This window comes from Rhinoderma darwinii, chromosome 4 (genome assembly GCF_050947455.1).
Source record: "Rhinoderma darwinii isolate aRhiDar2 chromosome 4, aRhiDar2.hap1, whole genome shotgun sequence".
In the NCBI taxonomy this organism is placed as follows: Eukaryota; Metazoa; Chordata; class Amphibia; order Anura; family Rhinodermatidae; genus Rhinoderma; species Rhinoderma darwinii.
The window spans coordinates 34,178,409-34,200,657 of record NC_134690.1 but is presented as its reverse complement, the minus strand read 5'-3'; the positions used below and the strand labels follow the sequence as shown (position 1 = coordinate 34,200,657).

Below are 22,249 nucleotides of genomic sequence, written 5' to 3'. Positions count from 1 at the left end.
ACCGGTCATCTTTACCGCGAGTCCTTATTAATATTGGCCACCCAAATTTTAAATAATGTGGTATGACCTTTGGCGTCCGGTGAATCCTTCAGACATGCACAAGCTATTTAGGACCAAATTACATCTATGGATCAGACCTATGACCAAACGCCAGAAGTAAAACAGACCAAGACAGCAGTAGCTTAAAATGTTTAATTTATAAAAACAGAACTTAAAAATATTACAATTAGCTAAAAACGCACTGCAATCCAAGACAGCATGCTAAATAAAAGACATGAGCTCCGTCAGCAGAGGGGACTGTTACTGTTCATATGTAGAGTGGTGCAGGCCCCCTGCTGGTGAGCTGGAGTAATGCCGATTGTGCTCAGCAGAAAAAGAGTTTTCTTTATACCTTATATCAAATGCCCTGAAGGAAAAAGGAAGGGAAATGACTTTATCATGATACTACTATACATCATAATGGAACGTGAGAAGAACACCTGCGTCAATAACCTAATTTAAAAAGGGTTCTCCCAATCCTTAAATTCTTGTCAATCAGATGTTGGGATTCATAGGCGGTCACTATTGAATTGAAGCTTCTAAATCCACCGAATGATGAAATTACCCCCCCCCCCCCATAGTTTCACCCAATTCTATCAAGTTGGGGGTGCACAAGTGCAGCCAGCTATCCGGCAGAAGATGGGGACTGTGGCATGCTCATTCTCGCTATTGGTGAGGGTCAAACCCCATTTGATCACTTTTTGACTTAAAGCAAACAGCAAATGTCTGAAAAAGAATGATAATATATCGAATAAAGAACGAGACAGAAATAAGACCAGGGTGTCTATAGAAACAAAACAGTGGTTTTGTGGCTTTTAAATCTACTATCTTCTATTCCAGACAAATATACATGGTAACCGTGATCTCAAATCCTATAACGTATAATACCGCTGTGTAGTTAAGAGGTAAAAGTGACATTTTCGGAGCGGTGTTGTACCGCCTCTATAAACAACCATTAATCTTACACGCTCTCGCAGGGAACGTGCCAGTGGTGCTCTAAACAACCATTAATAATCGACTTATTGCCAAACAGAATATTGTAAAGCCATCCATAGCAGAAAGGCCTGCAGAAGAAACCTGAGGAGTATGAGCGGTTGTATAAGTAAGTGCACCCTGTAGACAGCAATACAGGACCGCAACGTGTAAAGCAGCGCAGAAGGCGCAGCAAAGTAGCCGTGACTGCACATATGGCCATGGATAGGACCGTGCAGCCAATACTAGCCTGTAAGTCAGTGGATATGTACACCGTCTATTCACAGTGATCCTCAGATATCACAAAATAAAACCCAAGCACTAAATCGCATGATCCTCAGGATTCCGTAGTCCCCGCTGCTGATGCGGTCTGGACTAGACGTCCCTGAACAGTGGTGTGGTTTTCTGCAGTCTCTGCACCAGGACGGCATTCTGCAGCCGAGCTTCCTGAATGGTGACCGTCTCATCCAAAAGGTCCCGCAACGGGAAGGAGGTCGCCAGCGTGAAGGGGATCTTCTCTGATTTACAAGGGATGCGCTCTACAAAATTCCTGATATCGCTTATCCTGAAGAAAGAATGGAGAGGTATGTACAAGAAATCAGTAACTGACATGTCATATGATTATAAAAGGACACTTATTACTGAAACTACAAGTTACAATATTGGGCGTTAGTTTTCTTGTAAACCTTGCTTTATGTCCACACATGCTCGGAGTGAAGATATTTAAAAGCCCAACAAGTAATATGGAGGGCAAGTTTCAAAAATTGCTACTTTGTTTTGTTTTATATATAAATCATGTAGTTAACGTGGTAAACATTTTATATATATATATATATATATATATATATATATATATATATATATATATATATATATATCTATCTAGGCCCCCTGCTGGACAGATCTAGTACTGCTACAGCCAGATGCCACACTGGTCCCCAGCTGTGTGGATTGCCATAGATCCCCTGCGGTATGACTTATGCATTGGCTGCAATAACACCTCCACGTGGGCAATACTGCAGATCTATCCTAACCCCCTGAACACTGATATTATAGCAAATGTGCAGTGTTTGGTATCTATCTGCAGGTGACAAAGCAGCGACAAAGTTCTATGCCTTATACATGGAGAATCCCTTCGATCACGGCTGACTGCCAAAAGTTATTTTAAAGGCGTTTTCCCACGAGGGATATTTTTGACATATATACAGGATATGTCATAACTGTCAGATAGTTGCGGGTCCCAGAGGTAGGACCCACATCTATCTCTAGAATGGGGCCACCTAAACACATTCTAACTTTGTGCTCTGGCTGATTTCGGACCACGAAGGTGAAAACCGCGTAGCTTAGTTCCATAAGTCCCATACAACTGAATGGTAGTTACGAAAAAGCATAGCTGAGCTGTTTCCGTAACTCCCGACCATGTAATCAGGAAGTGGCCGGGAGTCAGCCGGAGCACAGATTGGTAGAACGGGGCTTAAGGGGCCCTATTCTAGAGAAAGGTGCGGGTTCCAGAGGTGGGACCCACATCCATCTTAAATTTATGACCTATCCTGTGGATAGGTCAAATGTCCCTCGTGGGGAAAACCCCTTTAAGTCCAGATTCACTCGAACTAGCACAAACTCTGACTTAAAAATCTGCTGTTTTTCACATCAGAGTTGTACCAGTTTTTTACAGATCCCCATAGACTTGAGTCTATCAAGGGATCCGTGAAAACTGAAGAATAGGACATGTTCTATTTATCAATGGACCCTTCACAGGGTCCGTTGAAACAACGACCGTGTAAATGGCCCCATTGAAATACACTAATCCGTGTGACGGCCGTATTCTCCATTCGTGTGAATAAGCTCTAAAGGGGTTTACCCACAACGGACATTTATCACCAATCCAGTCAAGGTCTACAGTGCCGATGGAAACCGCTGAGGGCTGAACTGGGCTGTTTCCATTGGGTCCATAGACATTGAATGGAGCAGCAGCGCACCTGGGTGACCGCTGCTCCATTCAAACCCTCCTCCCTATGATCGTCCAGTGATTAGGAATGACTGTCGGGACCCCTGTTCTACTGATCGGTGGGGGGTCCTAGTGGTGTTCACACAATTATCACCTATCGTGTGGATAAGGGATGAATCTGCTTAGTGGGAAAACCGGTTTAATAAGGCATGAACCCTTTCATTGCCAAGGACGTATGTAATAGGTTATGACTTTAAACGACTGCGGAATATAAGGTATAGCACTTAGATGGTTTCATATTAAAGCCCAGAATCTTAGCTTTCAAAACGGCACCACAATCTAGGTACAATATTGGCGGTGCTACGCTCGTTGGAAATCAGGTAGCGGGATAAAAGTTTTACTTCACAGTTTTGTGTAAGGGAGGGGGAATCTGCAAGTGAGGGCCGGAAGAAAGATCACAGCCCGTTACTGTCATCTCCTCCCGGTCCAGCATGAATGCTTTGTATGTAGTGTTTTCTATATTTTACTAGACTTTAACGTAACATCTGGCCGCTGTGTTTTTGACCCAAAAGAAAAAGCAGTAGAAAAATGGGAAAAACGCAAACCGCTGTGGGTCTGATGGACTCATTAACACCTTATTCACACGAAGGTGTCAGTTTTGCGTGCTTAAAAAAACAGAGCGTTTTTCTTGCGTTGCAGTTCCGTGTGACATCCGTGTACGCATTTTTTTTACGCACGTACGTCATCCATATGTCACACGTTTCGTACGTCAGCAAAATAAACAGAAGGCGGTGGCTTTTTCTCATCATTTCTTCAGCAACTGTTGCGTGAATCACGCACAGCACATGTATGACGTCCGTGTGCTGTCCATTTTTTTCACGCACCCATTGACTTCAATGGATGCGTGATGCGCAAAAAACACACAACAGGACATGCAGTGAGTTTCACGCAGAAGACACATGAAAAACACTGAATGGCCCCATTGAATTGCATAGGTTCGTGACATTCGTTGTGTTAACGCGCGTAACACGGACGTGAAATACACTTGTGTGAATAAGGCCTAAGGCTAGGAACACGTAGCATAAACACTGCAGATTTTCCGCAACAGATTTCATTACAGTAGCAGAGTAGGAGCGATTTAAAATCTCATCCCCACAACGAGGGGGAAAAAAATAAAATTAAAAAAAACTAGTCCAGAAGAAGAAAAAAAAAAGTTAGATGCCGCAGCACGCCAATTTATGCTGTGGAATCGCTGATCTTCTGTTGAAGGGTTTCTCGATAGAATTCATTTGAGTGGTAAAACCTGCAACAAAGTCCTATGTAGTGCGACTTATCCCGTGGAAACGCTGCGATTCAGCCACAAAAATCGCAAATGAAAACAAAATAAATTTGTATTTAATTTGAATCTAATAAATAAAGCTCATACTTACCCCCCTGCAGTAGTACTAGCAAGGCGATCCTCTTCTGAGCGCAGCCATTCATCCTGGCATGACGTTCCATCCCATGTGACTGCTGCAACAGTCACATGGACTATAGCATCACAGGAGGCTGGGCTATGCTCAGAAGATAGAGAGAGAGTTAAGTCGCCATGACTATGGGTGTGTACGTTTATTCATTTTTTTTTTTACTGCTGCAGGATTTCCGCAGCTAACATGGGGCCTGAAAAACCGCAACACAATTTGGCGTGGCTTTTCGGATGGAATTCCTAGCGGCAACCAGGGTGTATACGCTGTGTAGTTTTACGCACTGACACCGCTATATGCAGGTCCTAGAGGTGGGACGCGCACCTATCTCTATAGGACCCAGTCCTATCTTCTGCCGTTGGGCTCCAGCCACTGATGAGGTGGTCAGGTTTTTCCTAGAAACAGCCAAGCACATTTTGCTGCGCTGTTTCCTAAACTCTTGTAGGAGTGAGTGGAAATTAAGTGAATAGGTGCGGGTCCCAGAGCTGGGGGTATGCAATAAATAAGTATATACCAAGTCTCCACCTGGATGTGGCCACCTTGTCACGTGAAACGGCGGTTAGGAGGAACCACTTTCTCCCGACATGTGAAGGTCCTACCTCTGGAACACAGCCAAAGTTAGAGCTTTACTTTAAATGTAATATTAATTAAATTGCATGTACACATCTTCAGGGTGAGGTCTTGTATTAAAAATTCCCTTTAGTATGTAACACCGCCTATTCATGGGCAGTTGATGTCACACACACACACACACACACACACACACACACACACACACACACACACACACACACGTAATAAAACTGCAGTTCTGGATTACCTGTGTGTAGTGTTACATTTCTGAACGATCCTCTTGCCATCAGCGAGCCAGATCTTGACGTTGGTCAGAGGCTCCCCAGCCTTCAGCTCAACACTCGGGAGACTTTGTTCACCTCCATCCTCCAAACCATTTGCTTTGGTAATGACTTTTGGGGTTGCACTGAGAGAAGAAAAGTAAAGACCTCAGAATAGATTCACTTTCTTTCCAGACTTCTCTATGATATCACTTTATGCACCGATAAGACAATTAAATATTGATTGACCCGCTGATCTAATACAGTGACACGACTGCGCCAATTACAGTAGTGTCAGGAGTTATAACAGGTTAATAGGGCTTCCCTAGTCCATGTTTGCCTAGATGTACATAACATAGGATAAAGTCAACCCTACAGTAAAGTAATACGTTTTTAAAGGATTTTAAAAAAAATAAAAAAATGACCAGAAAATTAAAAACCACAAAATTCTGAACAAACTTCCAAATACAAAACATTATGGCCGGAGATAAATTGTGGTCATGTGACCGTGCAAGAAACCATGGATGCGGTTAAATCATTAGAAGTACATCTGCCCATGTCCTAAACACACATATGACCTCCTTAAAGAGGCTCTGTCACCACATTATAAGTGGCCTATCTTGTACATGATGGGATCGGCGCTGTAATGTAGATTACAGCAGTGTTTTTTATTTAGAAAAACGATTATTTTTGACGGAGTTATGACTCATTTTAGATTTATGCTAATGAGTTTCTTAATGGACAACTGGGAGTGTTTTACTTTTTGACCAAGTGGGCGTTGTGGAGAGAAGTGTATGACGCTGACCAATCAGTGACCAATCAGCGTCATACACTTCTCTCCATTCATTTACACTGCAGATAGCGATATATCTATATCTCTATGTGCAGCCACAAACACACTATAACGTTACTGCAGTGTCCTGACAATGAATATTCATTACCTCCAGCCAGGACATCATGTCTATTCAGAATCCTGTCACTTCTGTAGCGTCTGATATTTACGATGTAACCTGTCATTTAAAACGAGATTACGCTTGCCTTGCTGTAAATATCAGAGACGCTACAGAAGTGTCAGGATTGTGACTAGACATGACGTCCTGGCTGGAGGTAATGTATATTCATTGTCAGGACACTGCAGTAACGTTATAGTGTGTGTGTGTGTGTGTGTGTGTGTGTGTGTCTGCACATAGCGATATAGCTATGTGCTGTGTAAATGAATGGGGAGAAGTGTATGACGCGGATTGGTCACTGATTGGTCAGCGTCATAGACTTCTCTCCATAATGCCCACTAGGTCAAAAAGTAAAACACGCCCAGTTGTCCATTAAGCAACTCATTAGAATAAAGCTAAAAGCGTTCATAACGGCGTCAAAAATGATCGTTTTTCTAAAAAAAACACTGCTGTAATCTACATTACAGCGCCGATCACATCATGTACATGATAGGCCACTTATAATGTGGTGACAGAGCCTCTTTAAAGAGGTTGTTCCAAGATCATATGTTCTATCCTAGCCACAGAATAGGTGATAACACGCTGATCGGCGAAGGTCCAACCGTGGCACCTCCACCGATCATGAGAATGGAGGTCCCATTTCTTCGAATGAATGGAGCGGCAGGTCGAGCATGCGCCCAGCTCCTCCATTCTCTATGGCACTTCAGGAAATAGTCGAGCACTGTACTCCATCACTGACAGTCCCAGTTAGTGGATGGAGCAGCAGTGCATATGCTCAAACTGCAGCTTCATTGATTCGGAGGAACGGGACCCCCAATCTCATGAGTGGTCGGTCCCCCACCGAGCGGCAGGTTATCACCTATGTAGTGGTTAGAGGATAATATTTACGCTTGTGACAAGCCCTTTAATGTCTAACCACCATGGATGATAAAGTCACAGCAGTCATGTGCACTATGAACGATCCCCATAGACAGAAGTACACAGGGCCTTGTACAATCCTCACCTTCCCAGGCGGTGACCCTCTCCGGAGAACGGGTCCACATGCTTCTTTCTTATAAAGTAATGTTCACTTTTTCTGTCTTCAACATTAACTGACAATTCTTTCTTTGCGAAGGTCTTGTGCAACTCTGGTGGGAGCTCCCTGATAAAAGAAGAATATAAGACATCAATTCACCTTGTGTGACGCCAAGGTAACAAACCAAAGACATAAAATGTGTATAGCATATTACATAATCCATGGAGCCCAATGTAACGATATATGTACAGCAGTGTATGGACGATGTGATCTCATGTCACCACAAATCAATAACCCACTGTTCAAGATCTCTCCTGCCTTCTCTTCTTACTGCGGAGTTTCTCCGAAAATGTTCCAAAACTCATACTAGAACTTTGTTTTCTAATAATTTTCCTGATTGGTTATTTTTGCTCAGTCTTCTGCTTCTGGCCTGAAGAAATCAAACCTAATACTGCAGTTGTGTGCTGGAAACAAGTGCCAGATTATCAAACTATCCTTTATCGGATGCCGGATCAAGAAAGTCACTGTATATGGATTAGGCTTTATTTACATACGCCTGGAGGAGCCGGTTAGGCGTTACGCGGCACGACTGGACACCACTATGCAAGGTCTGATCTCTGAGCACTGTATTAGGCTGCACTTACCCTTTCCTCATGGAGTCCATGAATTGACGATTTGCAGCATCTGTATAGTCCCTGAGCTGGCCGTCATTGATTGTAAACCCATTCTTCCACATCTTGATGATAACCTCTGCCTGAAAAGAGAAAAACCACCAAGTTAAGTAAACAAATACCCCAGTAGGCCATGTTCACACTTTCAGGATTCTGTCGAGATTTAGGCATGGATTCGGAGTCTAAACACTGACCGAAACCACGAACATTCTGCCAGCAATACATGTGAATGGGGTATATTATATATTTTACAATCTACAAAAGGCTCGTCATTGACACGGATTAGCTATATTGATTTACAATAGGGCTATAATTTATGTGCGGACCTAATGGGCAATCCACAGTAATACGTTTTGAAGACGTGTATTTTTAAAGAAATAGTCACCATTCTAGGTAGTGCTCTGTGCAAGAAAAAGCGAGAAAAATCCCAGTATACATTACAGCTAATAAGCGGCAGACATATCCCCACAATGACCTAGAGATGCACGATGCATAGAAACTTCGATACTGTTTTGATACTCTGCATCCCCAAACTGTTCGATACCATTATTTCATATATTTCGATACTTGGCTGTGCGGCCGCACAGCTCAGTATAGTAACACATGAATGTATGAGAGCGGGGCTGCGGATGTGTGATACAGTCATTGCCCCGCTCCTGAGTCCTGATAACAAGTGCGCGGGGTCAGGATGATGCGATGCGGCCGGCGCTGCACTAATGAGCGGCGGCACTGGAGAAAGAACATGGTGGGCGCACCGCAAAACACCCCATGTTCTGTCCTCAGTGCCTGAACCGCCACTCATTAGTGCAGCGCCGGCCACATCACCTCATGCTGACCGCGCACGCACTTCCTGTCAGGAGCGGGGCAATGGCTGTATTACACAGCCGCAGTCCCGCTGGCGGAGATCAGAGAAACCTCTAATCTCCTCCGTTATTGCCGTGAATGCTGCGATCACAGCATTCAGGGGAAAATGAGAAGGGGGGATGCCCCTTGGATCGCGTCACAGGGAATTCCTGTGACGCGATTGAGGGATATACCATATATGGGGAGACAGCCCAGGGTCCATTGAAGGACCCCTGGGCTGTCCTACCATATTTCCTGTTAGGACATACCTAAGTACGCCCTAACAACTGCCTGTGTACTATCAGTATCAGCTAATGTACTGTAATATAGATATATACCGGTACATTACTATCAGTATATAGATATATGCCAGTACATTAAAGTTTAAAAAATAAAGTAAAAACAAAGTAATGTTAAATAAAAATATTTTAATGTTTATTGTAAAAAATGTGTGTATAAGTCTCAATACATAAAATACACATATTCAGTATTGGCGCGGCCGTAATAACCTGCACAACAATTTTTTCATCATTTATGATGTGTACGCTGTAAAAAAATAAAATAAAAACGGCTTTCTATCACTTATTGTGGGGCTCGAGGTGCGATGATGAATTTACCCTCCATGTGCCTCAGATTAATAGTAATTAACCCCATCATGTACCTTACATATTAACCCATTATGACTGAGACACATGATAGGGTTAATTACTATTAATGGGAGGCACGTGGAGGTTAAATTCATCATCACACCTCGCGCCTCACATCAGAAAATGGATTTTTTTTAAATATTTTTATTATTGTTGACAAAGTATCGAATTGGTATTGAAATCGCAATACTAAACAAGGTATCGGTATCGAAGTCCAAATTCTAGTATCGTGACATCCCTACAATGACATAACATACCTCATCTTCCGGTGAAGCGTTAATGACGCCTGCGTCTCCTGCTTCTTCAAACAAGCTGTTCACAAAGGAGTCGCACCGTTTCCTCTCGTTGCTCCTCCCCCTCATCCTGAAAACTCTGGAACAATACAAATAACCGTGATTTAGACGGGTAGCACAATAAACGCAGCATGTTCGCAGTTGTCAACCATCAGAGCAGAATAAAACGTGCGCCCTAATCCGGGCTGTGGTGGTCACCAAGGAATGACAATTCTTATTTAAAAATGAACATTTTTTATGGATGCCAAAAACACGGCAGCTGTAGAAAATAGAACCGCTGTCCTCCTCGTTTCCGATCGGCTTTCCTCGTAGTGGTGTACGTGCTCAATAGAAAGTCTATGAGTCCATAAACCGCTCGCTCAGCTTTCCGAGGACAGACGATCAGAAACGAAGCGGCACATCATTCACCCAAGCGTTTCTGCTGCTTTGTTTTAGCGATCGGTCTCCGTGCTCAAACCCCCACCAATCAAATCTTCTGACATGTCAACATTTTTTTTTTAAAGTCTAGTTACCCTTTCAAAATATTGCACTACAATTGTACATTTCTCAGCTACAAATCTCAACTACCTGTCACTGCCACCAAGCGGCAATCTTAACCCAGCTCCTTCTCAGGTCATGAGTCATCTCTAGAGCCGGTGATAAGTAGCTGTATCCAATAACCCCACCACTGATCTCCACTACTTATGCACACAATTGAAAACAATATTTTTTGTATCAGTGTGATCCGTGCAACTTTGTAATTCCATTTTATTAAAAAAAATATTTAACTTTTTTGAGATACAGCTGCTTTGTATCCTGTATACAGAGCAGCTGTATCGATCGCTGAAACCTGTATCAGTCAGCTCAGCGGGACTGACTGATTCTGTGACAGCGGGTCCTGTGCGTGTCCGACACACAGGATCCACCTGTTATTGATCACATCTAATTATGAACGTGGATGTGATCGATTAGAGCTCGATGCTCCGTGTATCCCGCTGACGCTGAACCAGTCAGTGCCGCGGGTCTTGAACCAGTCAGTGCCGCTGACCTGACAGATTGATGTCTCCGTGCACTATACAGCTGCTCTGTATATAGAATACAAAGCAGCTGTATCTCAAAGTAAAAATAATTGGAAATAAAACATAATTACAAAGTTGCACCAATCACACCAATACACAATTTTATTAAAAAAAATAAAAAAATAAAATAAAAATATATATATATATATATATATATATATATATGCAGGTACTGGGAAAGTTAGAGCTTCCCGATGGCTGTGTAAACGACATGACAATTATATACAAGTGACAGACGGCAAGAAAATGCGGAATTACAGGACATGAGTCACTAAGATTACATGAGGATCCAGTGACATCTATATATACAAAGACTGGAGAACCGGGCATATGGCATGTACACGGTCCTAGATAACGCTGCCTGAATGTACCCATAATTATACAGATTGCCAGCCTGGTATATAAACTGCAGGTAATATTCATGGCAGCGGGCCTGGCAGTTGTACAGAATGAGATACAATATGCTCCAGGTCAGTCCTGCCTGTGGGCACATTCCCCCTTTCTATGCTTCACCTTTGATTAAAGGGGTTCTCCGGGACTTCATTGATGGTATATTGTGGATTGGCAGCGACCCCAGAGGTCAGATCCCGACTGATCAAACATTAAAGGCCTATGCAGAGGATAAGCCATCAATGTTACAGTCCCAGAGAAAGACAATTTTTTTTTTTTTTAAATAAATGTACATTCCAAACAGCAGACACAACTCTACATGACTTGGATCCCGCGGACTGACAGGATCAGCAAACAATATCTGGTCTATGAGGAGAGAGTCCAACTGTCCCCCACTACCACCTTTTGGGGAAACAGGCTGAATTTCAAAACGACATTGTTTTTTCGGAGATAAGCGGCATCAGACGTGTTTGGAAGTCACTAAAGTTGCGCCATGCATAGAAACAAGCTATATATCCAGTGAGACAGCCCCTATGGATACGACGTCAGGACCGAAGATTATTCTCCCATAGGATCGCCTAAAAACGACCAGCGCCCTCCCTGCAGTAGTCATGGAGGTTGCCGGAACTTTCACACTACTGCACCTCGCCAGTGACAATATAAGACAGCGCTGACACAAGTAACTAAAAGTCAGAAGCGTATGTGAATGGCGATTAAGTAACCTCGCATCACGTATTATATCTTCATGACTTATTTGCAGTCAATTTATTCCTTCCGCCATCGTCACATTCCCAATGTCTGTCTGATCAATGATATAGCTTAACCTGTCAAACATCTGCTGCGTCTAAACCCCATGTACCATCCTTCACAGTCCCCATAACAACGTATGGAGACCTCCCGGCTCTTCCTCCACATCTGCCGTTGGTTTTCAACATGCCCTATCCTTTTGTTCTCAGGGTGGATAAGCGGCATCAGAGGTGTCCGGCAGTGGAACATTCCCCTCTCTGCACTCAGAATACATGCACGCTTGGCGAACACAGAATGCATGTGTATGGTGGGGGGGCGGAGGAATTGATTTTGGTCACACAAAAATTTGGCTGACAGCTATGTAATGTGTATGACCAATATAAGACCACGTTCAGGGTATGTTCACACGATGAGAGGCATTTACGTGTGAAAAGACTGTTAACAGCTGCCTCGTTTCACACGTAAATGCTCCTCCTCGCATTTTGCGAGCCGTCTGAGACGCTCGTAAATCTTGAGCTGTGCTTCATTGAGTTCAATGAAGAACAGCTCAAATTACGTGGCAAAGAAGTGCCCTGCACTTCTTTGCCGAGGCAGTCCATTTACACGTCGTCGTTTGACAGCTGTCATGTACAGGTCGTCTGCACAATACGTCGGCAAACCCATTCAAATAAATGGGCAGATGTTTGCCGACATATTGTAGCCCTATTTTCAGGCGTAAAAGGAGGCATAATACGCCTCGTTTACGCCTGAAAATAGGTTGTGTGAACCCAGCCTCACACTGCACAGATATGTATATGGATATTTTTGTTTGTTTTTTTTTGTTTGGAAAACCAATGGTAGAAATCCACAACTCGGATTTCTACCAGGAAGCAGATCCGCACGCAGATTACCCCATTGTAATCCATGGAGCTATTCCATCTTCAGCACAGACCCTGTGGCAATAGATTTTAAAATCTGCAGCATTATTCCTTCATTATTCAGTGTGAATATTTTCCTGTGAGTGTGAATAGAACACGGAATTTAGGCTACATTCACACCTGCGTCAGTGTGTTCCGTAGTTCTGCTTCACAAGAGGAACAACAAGGAAATAACGGAAGCAACGGTTCCGTTGCACAAGGGACACCGCCGGCGGCCACCAGAACCCATTTACCTTAACAGGTTCCTTCGGTTTTCCATTGGGGTACCCGTGATTATAAAAAGCGTAGAATGCGCTATTGTTTCCGGTAATCTTGGCCGGATCTGCGACGGAGGCCCCTGAGAACCCAAAGCAGATGTGAACGAGGCCTAACATACATTTCTGATAAACGTCAGAATACGGGAGTGGAATCCATGCCTCAAATCCTAAACGCGTGAGCACGGCCTAAAGCTTCCTCCCGTGTCCCAGTCCACCTGTAAAGGATCTGCCAGGCACTACGTCTGGGTATACTCCCAGGATTAATCAGTCGACACCTGAGGCCAGACCTCTGAGACTGACACCTGCTCCCACCAATCAGGGTGGCAGGCTCAGGAGTGGGAGAGCCTATCGCGGCCTGGTCAGTCAGAGTTAGCTCCGCCCCCTGTCCATTTATACCTGCCTTTTTCTCTTCCTCCTTGCTTGTTATTCTTCTTGGATTCCTGGCCCCACTGCTGCCTTGCTCCAGCCTGCTTCTGCCTTGCTTCAGTTCCGTTATCCTGCGTTGCTCTGCCCCTGGCTTGCTTCTGCTCCGTGCTCCCGTTTGTATACTCCACTACTTCCTGATCCTGACTGGCTCATTCACCGCTCCGTTTCCTCGCGGCGTTCCGTGGGCTACTGTATTCCCTTGCGTGTTCCCTGTTTGTACTCCCTTGCACTTAGACAGCGTAGGGACTGCCGCCAAGTTGTACCCCGTCGCCTAGGGCGGGTCGTTGCAAGTAGGCAGGGACAGGGCGGTGGGTAGATTAGGGCTCACTTGTTCCCTTCACCTCCTTCCTGCCATTACATAATAACAAGCCCTTACCTAGTCTACCATTTCTTCTACGCTGACGCTATCATGGACCCCCTTGAGACCCTGACCCAGCAGATGCAGGGCCTCTCCCTACAGGTCCAAGCCCTGGCTCAGAGGGTCAATCAGTCTGACGCTGCCTTTGTAGTACCCCTCACCTCACCTTTAGAACCCAACCTCAAGTTACCTGACCGGTTCTCAGGGGACCGTAAGACTTTTCTCTCCTTCCGGGAGAGTTGCAGACTTTATTTCCGCCTAAGACCTCACTCCTCAGGCTCCGAGAACCAGCGGGTGGGTATCATTATATCCCGACTCCAGGAAGGGCCCCAAGAGTGGGCCTTCTCCTTGGCTCCTGACGCCCCTGAACTTTCCTCCGTTGATCGGTTTTTCTCTGCCCTCGGTCTCATTTACGACGAGACTGACAGGACTGCCTTAGCCGAGAGTCAGCTGGTGACCTTACGTCAGGGTAGGAGACCTGTTGAGGAATACTGTTCTGATTTTAGAAAGTGGTGCGTAGCTTCTCGGTGGAATGACCCGGCCCTAAAGTGCCAGTTTAGGTTAGGATTATCTGACGCCCTGAAGGATCTGCTGGTTAGCTACCCCTCTTCTGACTCCCTAGACCAGGTTATGGCCCTAGCAGTACGACTTGACCGACGTCTCAGGGAACGTCAGCTTGAACGTTTCAATGGTTTCCCCTCTGACTGCCCTGCGATTCCCCCCGAGGTCCCGTCTCCTCGCTCTTCCACGGAGGACTCGGAGGTACCTATGCAACTCGGGGCCTCCATGTCCCCTCGACAACGTAGAGAGTTTCGCAGGAAGAATGGTCTCTGCTTCTATTGTGGGGACGACAAGCATCTACTGAACACCTGTCCCAGACGCAAGAATAAGCAGCCGGAAAACTTCCGCGCCTAAGTGATCATCGGGGAGGTCACTTGGGCGCACAGGTATTTCCCGTTAATACTAAACGCAATAAGATTTTGCTTCCCTTTCAGGTCTCGTTTGCTGACCGGGCTGCCACTGGCAGTGCCTTCGTGGATTCGGGCTCATCTGCTAATATCATGTCTGTTCTTAAGATAAAAAGGGGGGATAAAAAAGAGAAAAAAACGGCGCTCCTCTAAGGTGATATCGTTCTGGTATTTGTAAGATATTAAGTAACTTAATGAATGGAGCTCACCTTGGTGAGTTGTGCAATGTCGCCAGCACAACTTAACTTTGTAGCTTGTACACGCTTGATCACACTGTGCTTGCCTCTGGAGCCATAACCGCATGGGGTGAATTCGTGTCAGGAACTCCTCTCCTTGCGGTTTTGAAGTAATACAGATTAGGAAGAAAAAGCTGCTCCTCTGAACGGGCGCTCAGGTGTGGATTGTACTGATATCTTCACAAAATCGTCAGGGTGTATTTTCAACGATTTTATTATTAAAAAAAGAACAATATAAAATTCGATTGCTGCAACGCGTTTCAACCACGCACTGTGGTCTTCATCAGGCATATAAATTTGGTTACAATACATCATCTTATATACTTGTATCATATGCTTCACTTCCAGGTTAAACTGGCAAGGTGAAGGTTCATCATGGGTGTTTCAGCACAGGTGTGTGTATGTTTTTTCCTCGGACTGATTTTCTCTTAATTGCTATTTCTCCTCTTTTCTACCTTTTAACCAACTATTTTCTGCCAAATGGTAGATATTCTTAGCTTTAGTATAAAAGAAGATTGATTTTTTGTATATATATATATATATATATATATACAAAAAATCAATCTTATCTGTATTAATATCATGTCTGTGGAATTTGCTATGTCTCTAAAAATGCCTTTTATTGATTTACCTTATCCTATCCCGGTAGTGGGTATCGACTCCACTCCTCTTGCTAATGGTTATTTTACTCAGCATACTCCTGTTTTTGAACTCCGTGTTGGCTCCATGCATTTGGAGCAGTGCTCTGTACTGGTGATGCAGGGATTATCGTCCGATCTGGTATTAGGTCTTCCCTGGTTGCAGCTGCATAATCCCACGTTTGATTGGAATACTGGGGATCTCACCAAATGGGGTAGTGATTGCCTGATGTCATGTCTTTCAGTTAACTCTATTTCTCCCCGGGAGGAGGTAAACACGCTTCATGAGTTTGTTCAGGACTTCGCTGATGTGTTTTCTAAGGAGGCCTCCGAGGTGTTGCCCCCTCATAGAGATTACGATTGCGCCATCGATTTGGTGCCTGGTGCCAAGCTTCCTAAGGGGAGGATATTTAATCTTTCATGTCCTGAACGTAAAGCTATGAGGGAGTATATCCAAGAATGCCTGGCCAAGGGTTTCATTCGCCCCTCGACTTCTCCTGTAGGTGCTGGCTTCTTCTTCGTGGGGAAGAAGGATGGTGGTCTTAGGCCGTGCATTGATTATCGGAACTTGAATAAGGTCACAGTAAGGAACCAGTATCCCCTTCCTTTGATTCCGGATCTTTTTAATCAGGTTCAGGGGGCCCAATGGTTCTCTAAGTTCGATCTACGGGGGGCATATAACCTTATCCGCATCAAAGAGGGGGATGAGTGGAAAACTGCGTTCAACACGCCCGAAGGTCATTTCGAATACCTAGTCATGCCCTTTGGGTTGTGTAATGCCCCTGCCGTCTTCCAGAATTTTATTAATGAAATTCTGAGAGATTACCTGGGTAATTTTCTTGTAGTGTACCTTGATGACATACTGGTGTTTTCCAAGGACTGGTCCTCGCACGTGGAGCATGTCAGGAAGGTCCTCCAGGTCCTTCGGGAAAATAATCTGTTTGCGAAGACCGAAAAATGTGTGTTTGGGGTACAGGAGATACCATTTTTAGGTCAAATCCTCACTCCTCATGAATTCCGCATGGACCCTGCCAAGGTTCAGGCTGTGGCGGAATGGGTCCAACCTGCCTCCCTGAAGGCGCTACAGTGTTTTTTGGGGTTCGCTAACTATTACAGGAGATTTATTGCCAACATCTCGGTCGTCGCTAAGCCTCTTACGGACCTCACTCGCAAGGGTGCTGATGTCCTCCATTGGCCCCCTGAGGCCGTCCAGGCTTTTGAGACCCTCAAGAAGTGCTTTATCTCGGCCCCCGTGCTGGTTCAGCCCAACCAAAGGGAGCCATTTATTGCGGAGGTTGACGCGTCCGAGGTGGGAGTGGGGGCCGTCTTGTCCCAGGGTACCAGCTCCCTCACCCATCTCCGCCCCTGTGCTTACTTCTCTAGGAAGTTTTCGCCCACGGAGTGTAACTATGATATTGGCAACCGCGAACTTTTAGCCATTAAATGGGCTTTTGAAGAGTGGCGTCACTTCTTGGAGGGGGCCAGACACCAGGTAACGGTCCTTACTGACCACAAGAATCTGGTTTTCCTAGAATCTGCCCGGAGGCTTAATCCTAGACAAGCTCGTTGGGCACTATTCTTTACCAGATTTAATTTCTTGGTTACCTATAGGGCTGGGTCCAAAAATATTAAGGCTGATGCACTGTCACGTAGTTTCATGGCTAATCCTCCTTCTGAGAAGGATCCTGCTTGTATTTTACCCCCTGGTATAATTGTTTCTGCCACTGATTCTGACTTAGCCTCTGACATCGCGGCTGATCAAGGTTCAGCTCCCGGGAACCTCCCTGGGGACAAACTGTTTGTCCCCCTGCAATACCGGCTAAGGGTACTCAGGGAAAACCATGACTCCGCTCTATCTGGTCATCCTGGCATCTTGGGTACCAAACTCCTCATTACCAGAAACTATTGGTGGCCTGGGTTGCCTAAAGACGTTAGGGCCTACGTCGCCGCTTGTGAGGTCTGTGCTAGGTCCAAGACCACTAGGTCCCGACCTGCGGGCTTACTACGTTCCTTGCCCATTCCCCAGAGACCTTGGACCCATATCTCCATGGATTTTATCACCGATTTGCCTCCATCTCAGGGCAAGTCGGTGGTGTGGGTGGTAGTAGACCGCTTCAGCAAGATGTGCCACTTTGTGCCCCTTAAGAAACTACCTAACGCCAAGATGTTAGCTTCTTTGTTTGTGAAACACATTCTGCGTCTCCATGGGGCCCCAGTCAATATCGTTTCGGACAGAGGGGTACAATTTGTTTCCTTATTTTGGAGAGCTTTTTGTAAAAAGTTGGAGATTGATCTATCCTTCTCCTCCGCCTTCCATCCCGAAACTAATGGCCAAACGGAAAGGACTAACCAATCCCTGGAACAATATTTAAGGTGTTTCATTTCTGACTGTCAATTTGATTGGGTCTCATTCCTTCCCCTCGCCGAATTTTCCCTGAATAACCGGGTCAGTAACTCGTCAGGGGTCTCCCCGTTTTTCTGTAATTTCGGGTTTAATCCTAGGTTCTCCTCCGTTTCCCCTGGTTGTTCCAATAATCCCGAGGTAGAGGACGTTCATCGGGAACTGTGCACAGTCTGGGCCCAGGTTCAGAAGAACCTAGAGGCGTCCCAGAGCGTACAAAAGATTCAGGCTGATTGTAGACGTTCTGCTAACCCCCGGTTTGTCGTCGGCGATCTGGTGTGGTTGTCGTTGAGGAACTTGCGCCTTAAGGTCCCATCCAGGAAGTTTGCTCCCCGATTTATTGGACCTTATAAGGTCATTGAAGTCCTCAACCCTGTATCCTTCCGTCTGGAGCTGCCCCCATCCTTTCGCATACACGACGTCTTCCATGCCTCCCTCCTGAAACGCTGCTCCCCGTCCTGGTCCCCCTCGAGGAAACCTCCTGTTCCCGTTCTCACCCCTAAGGGGGTGGAATTCGAGGTGGCCAAGATTGTGGACAGTAGGATGATCCAGGGCTCCCTCCAGTACCTGGTCCATTGGAGAGGATACGGGCCGGAGGAGAGGACTTGGGTACCTGCTCGAGATGTTCACGCTGGGGTATTGATCAGGAGGTTCCACCTTCTCTTCCCCACTAAACCGGGTCCTCTTAGTAAGGGTCCGGTGGCCCCTCATAAAAGGGGGAGTACTGTAAAGGATCTGCCAGGCACTACGTCTGGGTATACTCCCAGGATTAATCAGTCGACACCTGAGGCCAGACCTCTGAGACTGACACCTGCTCCCACCAATCAGGGTGGCAGGCTCAGGAGTGGGAGAGCCTATCGCGGCCTGGTCAGTCAGAGTTAGCTCCGCCCCCTGTCCATTTATACCTGCCTTTTTCTCTTCCTCCTTGCTTGTTATTCTTCTTGGATTCCTGGCCCCACTGCTGCCTTGCTCCAGCCTGCTTCTGCCGTGCTTCTGCCTTGCTTCAGTTCCGTTATCCTGCGTTGCTCTGCCCCTGGCTTGCTTCTGCTCCGTGCTCCCGTTTGTATACTCCACTACTTCCTGATCCTGACTGGCTCATTCACCGCTCCGTTTCCTCGCGGCGTTCCGTGGGCTACTGTATTCCCTTGCGTGTTCCCTGTTTGTACTCCCTTGCACTTAGACAGCGTAGGGACCGCCGCCAAGTTATACCCCGTCGCCTAGGGCGGGTCGTTGCAAGTAGGCAGGGACAGGGCGGTGGGTAGATTAGGGCTCACTTGTTCCCTTCACCTCCTTCCTGCCATTACACCACCTCTAACTTCACTCAGAGGACACAGGCGGAGTTATAAAGCTTCATATGATATATGATATACCAGTTTAGAGACCTATATTCAGCAGAAGATTATCTACAGAGGATTACGTATAAAAATAATTCCCAACGCATATCGCAACGACAACACGTTCACTCAGGGTTGGGAACAGATATTAACTGAAAGCTCTTTACGTATGCTACATTACCTGCTTGATTTCAAAAAAAGAGACTTCGGCAAGATAAGTGCACGGTTAGAAAAATAAATCAGTGATATACAAACATTCATTACCGAGCCAGACTTTGCGGATTGCGAAATTAGATTACAAAAAAACATAGAACATTTACAAAAAGAAATCAAAGAAAGAAAACACCGCAAGTATATAAAGGGACCGTAGAGATTTCGATACCGGCCAGGCATACACCTACCGTATTCGCAATCCTCCTCTCCAGAATCGTACCTATAGACCTGAAGATATCTCTGAATCAGACGTCTCTGGTACTGACGAACCCAAACCACCTTCTGCTGACAATAGACTAGGAGCCAAACGTAAAATTAAAATGAATAAATATAACCCCTCTAAGAGAACATACACCGTTACCAACAAAACCAATACAACATGCTCTGGTTACAGTGGACAACAAACGATCACCTCCATGCCCTTCTCAGTGTCTTCCTTCACACGTTGTGTTTGTGAATCTGTTTTGATTGCTAGCAAATAGAAGATAGCAAAAACTCACACAATTTTAAAAAAAAATTGTAAATTTTTTTTTTTTTTTTTTCCCTTGCAGATTCGTTCCAGCTGAGCAGCTGACGAGGGGGAAGGGGTTAACTGGACACAGGTGGTATAAATTAGTCAGCAGACCTCATTTTAAGCTTGCTCTTTCTGAGCTTGGTGGTTTAAGTGGCTTGTGAACTAAGTGGAGTTCTAAAACCGGAGTTGAAAAGAGGAGTTGAAGCCCCAGTAAGTACTCTTCTTTTCTTTTACTTTGACAATTGTTCGCTGTTTTGGTGTAACTTGGATAATGGATAGCAAGATTGGAGGTTTTCTTCAGTGCACAGTTTGTCATATGTATACACGACTGGAGCCGGAGTTCCAGGGTGAATATCTCTGTGGCAGATGTGAGCATGTTGTTCACCTGGAAGCTCGCATTAGAGATCTGGAGGAGCAAAATGCAACACTGAGGAAGATAGACAATTTTGAGCGGAGCTTGCTGCTCACAGAGCATGCAGTTAGTGGGTTAGAACTGGAGGGTGAAGACATGGGTGAGCAGGATCAGGTAAGTAGCTGGGTTAATGTAGTTAGGGGCAGTAGAAAGGGGTCAAAGACAAGGAAGGCCGATCCGGTTTCTGGCATTCCAAGCAAAATTGCCAGGTTGGGTGATGATGCGAGGGTGTCAGTCTCAGAAAAGGCAGCCCTAGTGGATACTGATCTCCCTAACAGCCGGGAGAACAGCCCAGCTAGTAGTCGGCGGGATGGTAATGCAGGTAAGCCAAGACAATTGATAGTTGTAGGGGATTCTATAATCAGGAAGACGGATAGAATAATTTGTCGCCAAGACCGCCTCAACCGAATGGTTTGCTGTCTCCCTGGTGCCAGGGTTCGGCATGTGGTGGAACGGGTGGACAAATTGCTGGGAGGGGCTGGTGATGATCCAGCTGTTGTGGTCCATGTCGGTACCAATGACAGAATAAATGGTAGGTGGAGGAGCCTTAAGAATAATTTTAAAGAACTAGGCTACAAGCTGAAGGGAAGGATCTCTAAAGTAGTATTCTCAGGAATACTGCCTGTGCCATGTGCATCACAGGAAAGACAGCGGGAGCTCAGGGAGTTAAATGCATGGCTTAAGTCTTGGTGTAGAGGAGAAGGATTTGGGTTCCTAGAGCACTGGGCTGACTTTTCATTGGGGTACAAACTGTATTCTGCAGATGATTTGCACCTAAATGGAAGGGGATCCGCTGTGCTGGGGGAGAGAATTCTAGCTGGGGTGGCGGAGTGTTTAAACTAGGGCTGAGGAGGGAGGCCTATGTAGGAAATAAAGGGGTAGTTAGGTTAGAGAGGGGTCAGACTATATTGGTGGGGGGAGAAACAGACGGTGGGGAGAGGACTAGGCAACAAGATAAGGAGATCCTTTCGTTACAAAACAGCAGTGAAAATAAAAAGGCCCAAATGTCAAATCACATTTCTGATAGTGAAATTGAAACATTTAAAGGCAAGTTAAAGTGTATGTTCACAAATGCCAGAAGTCTAGCAAGCAAAATGGGGGAGCTGGAGGCCTTAATACTGGAAGAAGATATAGATATAGTTGGTGTTGCTGAAACATGGCTGGACTCTTCACATGACTGGGCTGTAAATCTACAGGGTTTTACACTGTTTCGGAAAGACAGGGCAAATAGGAAAGGTGGTGGTGTATGTCTGTATGTGAGAAGCGATATGAAGGTGAGTGTAAATGAGACATTAGAGGGTGAAGATTGTGAGGAGGTTGAAACCTTGTGGGTGGAATTACAAAGGGAAGTAAACACTGAAAAAATTACTTTTGGTGTAATCTATAGACCCCCCAATATAACTGAAGAGATAGAAGGTCAAATATATAAACAGATGGAGCGGGCTGCACAGGCGGGTACTGTAGTGATAAAGGGAGATTTTAATTTCCGGGATATTAATTGGTGTCATGGTTCGGCTTCAACTGCAAAGGGGAGACATTTCCTCAACCTGTTGCAGGAAAATTTTATGGGCCAGTTTGTGGAAGACCCGACTAGAGGTGAAGCTCTGTTGGATCTGGTCATTTCTAATAATGCAGAGCTTGTTGGGAATGTCAATGTTCGTGAAAACCTCGGTAACAGTGATCATAATATAGTTATATTTTACCTA

At 45.3% G+C, this 22,249-nt stretch overlaps 1 protein-coding gene across 1 annotated transcript; it reads right to left on the bottom strand.

The window, feature by feature from the left end:
- Positions 1-178: 178 nt before the first annotated feature.
- On the bottom strand, positions 179-9,748 carry LOC142760663 (UBX domain-containing protein 2A-like). Its single transcript, XM_075863857.1, has 5 exons — positions 9,639-9,748; positions 7,865-7,974; positions 7,209-7,346; positions 5,243-5,401; positions 179-1,576 (listed from the first exon to the last, which is right to left on the bottom strand). The coding sequence occupies exons 1-5, from the start codon at positions 9,741-9,743 to the stop codon at positions 1,387-1,389; spliced, it is 702 nt and encodes a 233-aa protein (XP_075719972.1). The 5' UTR covers positions 9,744-9,748; the 3' UTR covers positions 179-1,386.
- Between the last annotated feature and the right edge of the window lie 12,501 nt (positions 9,749-22,249).

Excerpts from the sequence above, each read along its gene's own strand:
- LOC142760663 (XM_075863857.1), bottom strand. The coding sequence starts at position 9,743 with ATGAGGGGGAGGAGCAACGAGAGGAAACGGTGCGACTCCTTTGTGAAC. Across the intron at positions 7,975-9,638 it reads ACGCTTCACCGGAAGATGAG|GCAGAGGTTATCATCAAGAT; the intron begins GTATGTTATGTC and ends TTCTCTTTTCAG. Across the intron at positions 7,347-7,864 it reads ATGGACTCCATGAGGAAAGG|GGAGCTCCCACCAGAGTTGC; the intron begins GTAAGTGCAGCC and ends TTCTTTTATCAG.